Source organism: Syngnathoides biaculeatus, chromosome 15 (assembly GCF_019802595.1).
Source record: "Syngnathoides biaculeatus isolate LvHL_M chromosome 15, ASM1980259v1, whole genome shotgun sequence".
NCBI lineage: Eukaryota > Metazoa > Chordata > Actinopteri > Syngnathiformes > Syngnathidae > Syngnathoides > Syngnathoides biaculeatus.
The window spans coordinates 4,083,966-4,093,756 of record NC_084654.1 but is presented as its reverse complement, the minus strand read 5'-3'; the positions used below and the strand labels follow the sequence as shown (position 1 = coordinate 4,093,756).

Below are 9,791 nucleotides of genomic sequence, written 5' to 3'. Positions count from 1 at the left end.
TGGGTGGTGGAAGTTGTGAAAGGAAGAATGTTGTGTGGCCTTTCGGAAAGAGGTGAGACAGGCTCTAGATGGACAGGAAGAGCTCCCAGAAGACTGGAATACAACTGCCAAGGTATTCAGAGAGGCAGGCAGGAGAGTACTTGGGGGTCTTCTGGTAGGAAAGAGGAGAAGGAGACTTAGTGGATGAACAGCAAAATACAGGAAGTCATCCAAGGAAAGAGATTAGCGAAGAAGTGGGACACTGAGAGGTCTGAGGAGAGGCGAAAGAAACACATTGAGATGTGTCATAGGGCAAAGGTAGAGGTGGAGAAGCCACTGGCTTCCAGTCAGCTTTAGAATAGATTTTAAAATTCTGCTACTGGTCTATAAATCACTAAATGATTTAGGTTTACATGAAAGAAATGCTTACGGAATACAAACCCAGTAGAGCTCTGAGATCGACTGACTCAATCAAATAGTGGAGTGCAGAGACCCAAGCAAACATGGTGAAGCAGCATTTAACTATTATGCTGCACACAAATGGAATAAGTTGCCAACAGTGGTGAGTGCAGCCCCAAAGGTTTTTAAATCCATGTTGAAAACTCTTCTTTTTTGTCATTCTTTGTAGAATATATCCACTTTTTGATCATATTACTTGCACTGCATGTGGTTTTAACTGTCTTTTTTAATATTTTGTTTGTCATTTTTATTGTTTTTACCCCATTTTAAATGTTTTATCTCTTTGTTTTCAAATGCACTTTGACTGAGGTTTTGCCACTGACACCTATTGTAGTCTGTGGCTTTATATTTTGGCTCATTGTCCTGTTGGAAGATAAATCTCTGTCCCAGTCTCAGGTCTTTTGCAGACTCCAACAGGTTTTCTTCCAGAATGGTCCTGTATTTGGCTCCATTCATCTTCCCATCAATTTTAACCATCTTCCCTGTCCCTGCTGAAGAAAACCAGACCCAAACCATGAGGCTGCCACCACCATGTTTGACAATAGGGATGGTGTGTTCAGGGTGATGAGCTGCGTTGCTTTTACGCCAAACATATCGTTTTGCATTGTGGCCAAAAAGTTAGATTTTGGTTTCATCTGACCAGAGCACCTTCTTCCACATGTTTGGTGTGTCTCCCAGTTGGCTTGTGTCAAATTTTAAATGAGATTTTTTTTTTTTTACAGATATCTTTCAGAAATGGATTTCTTCTTGCCACTCTTCCATAAAAAGGCCAGAGTTGTGCAGTGTACGACTGACTGTTGTCCTATGGACACACTCTCCCACCTCAGCTGCAGAGCTCTGCAGTTCATCCAGTGATCATGGACCTCTTGTCTGCATCTCTGATCAGTCTTCTCCTTGTTCGAGGTGAAAGTTGAGAGGGACGGCCGGGTCTTGGTAGATTTGCAGTGGTCTTCCATTTCAATATGATTGCACAGTGCTCCTTGAGAGGTTTGAAGCTTGGGAAATCTTTTTGTAACCAAATGCGGCTTTAAACTTCTCCACAACAGTATCTTGGACCTGCCTGATGTGTTCTTTGGTCTTCATGATGCAATTAGCTAGCAATCAGTTCAGGGTGTACCCTGCCTCCTGCCCGTTGACAGCTGGGATAGGCTCCAGCATTCCCGCGACCCTTGTGAGGATAAACGGCTAAGAAAATGGATGTCTGGATATATATATATATATATATATATACATATGCAGAAATACAGGTACTTCTACATTGTTCCCTTGCTACAAAGCGGTTCACTTTACGCGGCCTCGCTCTTACACAAATTTTTCTTTTGTGTGTCATTTTCTACAGTGTAGGAGGCTTTTTTTATGTCTTGACTGAGCATTGTGTTCTGAATCCTGATGTGCTACAGAAAAACTCGCATTGTGTTCTGCTTTCCGATTGGCTAAGGGACTGTAGCCTGTTGTGAACTGCCCGAAGTACCCACATCGTTTTGGTGCAAGTTGCGACGCATTGTGCTGGTGCGTCAAAACATCGTGGGGCCGCACTGAGCTCGCGTGTGCTTGTCCGGTAGCAGGGTTCGCGAGCCCCGTATTGCCCGTCCTAAATCATGGGATTGCTGCTGCCCACGTGTCGCGGTTTGTGTCCTACAGCGTACAGAATGCGTTCAGCTTGCCTTATTTACATAATTCAGATGTGATTTTTCCATTTACAGGCAGAATTCTCTCTTTTTAAATTGCATGAATTAAAAAAAAAAAAATTCTAGACCAATCCAACTGCTTTTTTTTTTTTTTTTTTAAACATGGAAGCACAAGGTCTGCTGCTCAGACTACTTCTACTTTCTTGTTTACCCGACTCCGCCCCCCCCTCCGGCTTTTAAAGGGCTACACTCATAATTACAAACCGTCCACCACCAGGTGCTTTAGTTAGCAACACAGTCTTGGCAACGTAGAGCAAAGAGAATTAGACATGCTGCTTACATTTAATCTTGATTATGATGGTAAAAATAAAAAAGAAAAGTGCTCTTGCTTTAATGAATGTTGGGGTATGTGAATAATAGTAGAAATAGTGGTGAAACTGAATGGGATTTTCTCTTTTTTGAGTAAAAAAAAAGGTCTGGTCAGAAGCTAACGTAGAAAATACGGGATGTATAATGTTAAAATTCTACCTTGGCACAGCCTGATCGAGGATGAAAGCACAGACAATACAGTGCACAAAAAGCTAATTCTGTATTTTAAATAGAGGAGGCAACATAACATTACCCTTAAAACTGTTTGGGAGCATCATTCAGCTTTCACCATGCAATGCTGAAGATATTCTGCAAGCAATAATTCAGTTTTACACCAAGAAAAACAGACAGGGATATCATTGTGGGTTAATAAAATAATTGAAATAAAGTTGGAAGCGACCTTTCAAATTATAGTCGCCTTGGTTTGGTTAGCAATGTATTTTTTTGTTTGTTGACATTTTTATTTTAGGTTTGCAAAAACACAAAATCATTCTTAAAATTTTATGATGGGAATGTAAAAGCTGTAATCTGAATCTTTAATGAGCCATGTAGCTTCAATGGATGACACTGATCTGACCACAGCGCATAGGTCTGATGTTGCTCACAGCGTTCAAAGGGAGCACTCACGGGCTTAGTTTGTTTGCTCAGACACGAGGTGAGAGTTCAGAAGCAATTACTTGCAAAAATGTCTGTATTATTTACTGATAACGAAACACGATGTTAACAATTGTCAAATTCATGCATTTCAATCATTTATAAAAAGAAGAATTCAAAAGTTTTTGAATGGATACGATATACACGCTACGAAAGCATGCTTGCATGCCATGATGCAAATCTGAATTCAATTTAGTTTCACTTCTAGTAGTCTACTTGGTTGAATTTGTAATTTTTGGGGTAAAGGTATGCACCTAAATAATGAACAATCATATTGTCTACATTTTGAAAACATAATAGCATTTATTCATAGATGTACTAGATATATTTCATTCATAATACCATTTATAAAACTTGCACTTTAAAATTGGTTATTATCCTTTGATCATGGTTGCAGCCCCCAGATCCCTGGCTATTTTTCAGTCTTTTTTTCATTCAGTCAAATCACATGCCTGATAATTGTTTGATGCTCATAGTGCGGCTCATTACTGCTGAAGGGGAAGAAGAGGACAAGCATTGAGAAAGACGAGAAGGAACTAACCCTTGATCACTTGATCGAACTGCACAAGAATGTGATCCTTTGATGTATCATTCATTACAGTTATCAAACATATTCAAAGGGTTACGTCTAAAAGAAAGAAAAAAAAAAAAGCGCCAGCAACGACCCATAGCTGTTTCTCACTTGCAAAAAGACACCTGCACCAAGGTGCTTCAGCGGAAAAAGATGCTACAGCAGAGCACAGCTACCCACCCAGAGGAATTGTAAAACACGCCTAAGCCACTATTAATTTTTTGTGTCCAACCTCATAAGCGTGATCAGTGAAATTAAATTGAGTTCTGAAAACTATATTTTTCTTTTTACAGGTAATCGCTGATACCCGATATAGTATATAGTGGAAGAAAATGGATGGATGCATATATTTATTTCTAAAATAAACTTTTTGGCCTCAAACATGTTTTTATCTTTGGTTTCATTCTGCAATACAGTAGTGTGGTTTCTTTTTTATCTATGAAGGTTTGAATTTTTGAGTGTTTAAAGGAGAGAAATGCAAAAATGTTAATGCCTGTCTGAGAAAAATTCATAAAGTGTGTGTTTAGGGGTTTAACAGCCTCAAAACATAAGAAATGGGAAAAAAAATATTGAAAACTAAAAAACAACAGCAAAAAACACCGGGAAACAAAAAAAAAACATGCAGTGTAAATGAAAAGAAAAACCAGCCTGTAAATAAAAAAAAAACATCCTGTAAACAAAAACAATATGAAAAAACAAAAATGAAAAAAAAAAATACTACACAGATTTCACATTACGCGGGTATTTGTTGCAACGTATAACCCTCAAATTTAACAAAGGAACATTGTATGAAGTAAGACGGTACAAATGATGAACTTTTTTTTCTGTGAATGTCTTATTAAAGTTTCTTAAGGTGGGTATTCCCTCTGGTGTTTAGGTGTGCAAGTACATAAAAAGACTACTTATCATGTTTAATGTCAGCAGGCTTTTCATACAGAAACAGTGAAATAGGTAAATCGGTATGAATAGATACAAAGGGAACAGCAAATAAAAAGTAAGACATTATTAATAGCATCTAACACAATGCACAAGAGTAGCAGAAATGAAAAATAATTTGAGCATGTTGGTAAAAGATGTGCCCTCCGTTCAGCACAATTACAAAGAGTGTTTGCATCACATGTTTGCACACAGCCCAGCTATCAAAACTTAATGCTGTGACCAATGCACATTGCTGACCATGAACAGTATTGCATAGAGCCAATTCTATGCAGTACACCACGTTGACGCAACACATCAAGGGGAGGCATGGAGCAAAAAGGACAGGAAACTACAAAGATGAGACTGATTGTGATCACAATTTCTTCTTACAGCTACGACAATCAACAAAATATTGTGTGCCAAGTAAATTTGTCCATCCTGATGTGATATTTTTGCACATTTATCATACTTAAATATTTCAAAGTAAACCATGCTACTTTGATTATCTTAAGACAAATAAAGAAGTACTAATGTCAGTTTCTAAATGATTTTGTTACAAAAAAAAAATCCAAAATTATCTAGTCATACTTGGTTTGATTGGAATTTTTTTTTAAATGTGATAAACATGCAAATTACAAATAAGGAAGGCGGCAATACTACTTTCTTACAGTACTGAAGAGTCAATTTTTAACCAATTGCCCATTTAGACTTGGCGACCACTGGAAAACCACCGCAATATCACAGTATTCTATAAAGAAAAAGTGACATGACACGGGACAAATAGTAGATACATTTGAATTATATAGTACAGAAACATTTCACTTTCTCCTGACATACGCTTTAAAATTGGGAATCCACGCTGAACTATCTGCGCTACAACCTGGACACAGGTCAAAGAGGAAAGATTGGAAGTACATATTAAAAAGCAAAAAATATTCATCTGAATGCGGAGAAGCGAAGAGCACAAACTTGACAAAGTAAGCTTGACTTCATCGCACCACGTATTTTTGCTCTGCATTAAGCAAAGGTGGATGAATGAATGGAACAAATGCCCATATTTTTTTTTTTTAAATTTAGTTCCAAAAAACATGATTTATTCATGACATGATCAGAATCACAATTTTCTGAAAACACTTCTCGTGGCAATCTTGGAATATCACGTAAGAAGGTGTTTACATCTTCTAATTGACAAATATACATATATCTTAAGATTAATGTTATACTTAAATGATTAGTGTTACTCTAACACAAAACTGTAGCATTTCCATTGTAAGGGAATCAGTTAGTACAAATTATTGTTCTGAGGAAGAAAAAAAAAAGTGTCAAACAAAACCAGTAACTTAAAAAAAAAAAATTAAATCTCTCGGGCCTGGTACACAAAGATAATTGGGCTATTTGCTCGATTTCTTCCCATTCCTGGACAACAAACACGAGATTACCCTCCCTTTTAAATAAAAGATTGTACTGCCGTCTAAGGTGTTATTTGAGTAAATTGCCCCAATGACAGTGGTTTCGGGCTGACAATATTAAGTAATGAAAAAAATAGATCATACACGTGGGGATAGCGGATAACCCAGACTCATGACTGTCACATGTGAAGTCAAATGAAATGAAACCAAACAAGAAGTGAGCTAAATTGAGGAACGAGGGAGTGGGGCAGAAAAAAACAAACAAGTTCTAATCTAAAACACAAAATCTTGGATCACAGAAATTGAGTCCCACCTCGTGAAGCCTATGGGTGCTTATTTAATGTCACTGAAATAAAGAAAGAAAAAGCCAATTTTCCCACTGCCTCCATCACTTATGTTAACCCCAAATCGCAAAAGTCCCAAATAGTCCCAAAACCTTCATCATCTCCCCCCATCGTACGTCCTCTTTCATGTTGCATCTTGTGCTTTGTGGTTATTGCGGTGTGTGTTGGGTCTTACTTATAATCTATTAAGATTTTCAAGTTAAGTAAATTAACAAAATAAACATTTGGAAAATAGTTTTCAAATTTATATACTGTACGTTTACAAAACTTTATTTTGACATGGTTGCCATTGATGTTTGCTTCGCAGTGCATTCTGGGAAGTGACATAGTAAAAGGGGTTGCAGCCAGTTTCATCACCGTTTTTAGCAGTAGCTACAAGTAGCAGCCGGTGGCAGTGATTTACCCTGTTCAGTCTTTTCTGTTCATTCCAGAGTGTGATCAAAGAGATGAGAAGGGACAGGGAAAGAACAGAATTGAAAAGGGAGAGGAGTATGAAGATGACAGGCAAGAAGAAGCTTGAGTTAGTCATTTTCGGTCGTGTCTTTTTGGCTGCTGCATGGCAAAAGTACAGTAGTGTTCAAAATAAAATCAGTCCACTGTGACTAACCAGGTTAATCCACGTTTACAGTATTTTTTTTTTATTGCAATAGCTCCGGGTGGCATGGCTGCCCTGTTCACTCAAAACCCAGACTGCACTTATGATTGGTTGTAAGCTGCGATGGTATGTGTCGGCAGTTTAAATTTTGAATCCCAACAAAACCAGTGGCAGACTGACCGTGCACATATGAAAACAGTTGTCAAACCATGCACATTACTCGACAGTTCAGTAGGATTTTGCCGCATCGCTCGGTGTGCAGCAGTCTTTGGCTCAGCAGAGGGAAGCAATTTTTTATTTTTTACTTTAGTTTTTTTGTTTATAAGTGTGCAGCTTTAACATTTAATAATAGATAGGGCATCAATGTACACCGGCAAACAGCAACCATTTTACATCAATCCCAGCATGCATTCTGCATGCAAAACATTACGATGGCTACCGTGTAAAAACCTATGCTGTACACTAAATGATCATTATGATAAATATGTAACACCGTATTTCAATGGTTGTATTTTCAGATATTTGTCATTATAGTTTGAGTACATAAATAGCATGAATTCATTGTGAAGTGGCAACTAAATATATTAAAAAAAAAAAAAAAAAAAAAAAAAAAACAAGACGCTAGCACATACCGTATGAGGTGTGTCAAAAAACTTTCCGGATTGGTGTCACAAAAGGTTTATTTTAAACCAACTATCAACTGAGTTTTCCGCTTCAAAGAAAACAACTTGGAGTATAGAACTATTTTTTTCTCCATGTGCTCTTATATACAGTGAAGAAAATAAGTATTTGAATACCCTGCTATATTGCAAGTTCTCCCATTTCGAAATCATGGAGGCGTCTGAAATTTTCATCGTACGTGTATGTCCACTGTGAGAGAGATAATCTAAAAAGAAAAATCCAGAAATCACAATGTATGATTTTTTTCCAACAATTTATTTGTGTGATAAAGCTGCAAATAAGTATTTGAACACCTGAGAAAACCAATGTTAATATTTGGTACAGTAGGCTTTGCTTGCATTTACAGAGGTCAAACGTTTCCTGTAGTTGTTCACCACGTTTGCACACACTGCAGGAGGGATTTTGGCCCAGTCCTCCGCACAGATCTTCTCTAGATCAGACAGGTTCCTGGGCTCTCACTGAGAAACACGGGGTTTCAGCTCCCTCCAAATATTTTCTATTGGTTTTAGGTCTGGAGACTGGCTAGGCCACGCCAGAACCTTCATTTGCTTCTTACGGAGCAACTCCTTGATTTTCCTTGTTGTGTGCCTCAGGTCATTGTCATGTTGAAAGACCCAGCCACGACCTATCTTTTGAAGGCAGACTAACCAGGTCTTTGAGGGTCAGAATTCTAGCTGATAGACAGGTGTTCAAGTACTTATTTGCAGCTGTATCACACAAATAAATCGTTTAAAAAAAAAAAATCATACATTGTGATTTTTTTATTTTTATTTTTAGATTCTCTCTCTCTCACATTGGACATGCACCTACAATGAAAATTTCAGACCCCTCCATGATTACTAAGTGGGAGAACTTGCAATATAGCAAAGTGTTCAAATACTTATTTTCTTCACTGTAGATATATTGCATATCCTGTCAGTCAGATCATCAAGAAATGAGCAGAGTAATGATGAAATCACTGCAACTCAACTTGCTGGCAAGAGTCATCCCGGTAGAAAGCAGTCTTAAGCGGAAAAGTCCAACGTTGACAACCGATGTTCAATGTTCCTAATAAATCTAGCAGTTCCTGGTCGAGAAGAACATTGCCGTGATTTTATTTCCTCCTTCCCAAGGTCGAGGGGTTGTCCATTTTGAAGATGTGGGCAACATCAAGATGGCTGTGATGACAGGAAGACATGACGGAAGATGAAGGAAGAATCATTCCAGTAAGTTTATGAAGGCAGAAAAAGCTAAGAAAATGCATTGAGTCCAGAGGAATTACTTCAACTTGCAAAACTTGTGGTTTGGATTTAAAACATAACTTTTGTGACATCTGTCCTTGAACTTTTCTGACAAACCTCATACTTTTATGAGTGAAATTCTGAGATCTGCACAGCAAAATTAGATTACAAATTACAAACGAGTAAGCCAAAACTAAGATATACTTGAGATCTTGTTTTGAAATAAACTGAACAGCTTATGTGTACTTCTGCTCTACCATAACTGATTCTGATTATTCTGATTTATATATAATATCTAAATAAGGATTGGCTCAGCTGGTGGACTCAAGTGACAGAGCAAGTCCATAGAATCAAAGGTAAGTCCTCAAGCTGTTACGAGTCTAATTACTTCTTGAATAATCTTAATAAGATGTTTTATATACATCTTAATGTTTGTTTTTTTTTAACATCCAATATCATCAAAACCTGCTTGAATCACCTGGGAATCTGCAGTGAAGATATAAGTGGCAGGAAGATTCCTACTGTATTATACAACTCTGTCCATTAGCATCTTTGGAGCGTAAGCACAGTTTTGGTTTGTAGTTTTCCAGGAAAAGCAGCTGCTTTGAGTTGAACGCTCCACGTCGCTTCCTGGAAAACAACATCATGACGTTTGAAATCATTACTCAGAAAAAGCATAGTTTTGTGAGAAAGGTATATGTGTCCAGTAATTCTCAGTCTGGTACAAAGCAATTTGTATGTACAGTGCATTTCAGACACAAGGTAACTAACTCAATGTGCTTTCAATGACTAAAACCATTTAAATACAAAGAAATAAAACATTTAAAATGAAGCAGATAATAAAGAAAAGTACAATTAAAATAGCATACAGTGCAAGAAATATTTAAAGATGGAAAACCCTGGCATAAGAAAAAAAGCATAATAGATAAATGCTGATTCACCATGTTTTCTTTGGACTCTGCAC

The 9,791-nt window shown here is 37.4% G+C and overlaps 1 protein-coding gene across 3 annotated transcripts in view; it reads right to left on the bottom strand.

Moving 5' to 3' along the window:
- Positions 1–2,299: 2,299 nt before the first annotated feature.
- LOC133513458 (protein tyrosine phosphatase type IVA 2-like) overlaps positions 2,300–9,791 on the bottom strand; it is a 28,579-nt gene continuing 21,087 nt past the window's right edge. For all 3 annotated transcript variants that reach the window (XM_061844295.1, XM_061844294.1, XM_061844296.1), the window contains 2 exons: positions 9,306–9,457; positions 2,300–8,764 (listed from right to left, as the gene is read on the bottom strand). In XM_061844295.1, the coding sequence (XP_061700279.1) occupies positions 9,346–9,457 (112 nt within the window). In that variant the 3' untranslated portion in view covers positions 2,300–8,764; positions 9,306–9,345. The remainder of the gene's footprint in view (positions 8,765–9,305; positions 9,458–9,791) is intronic.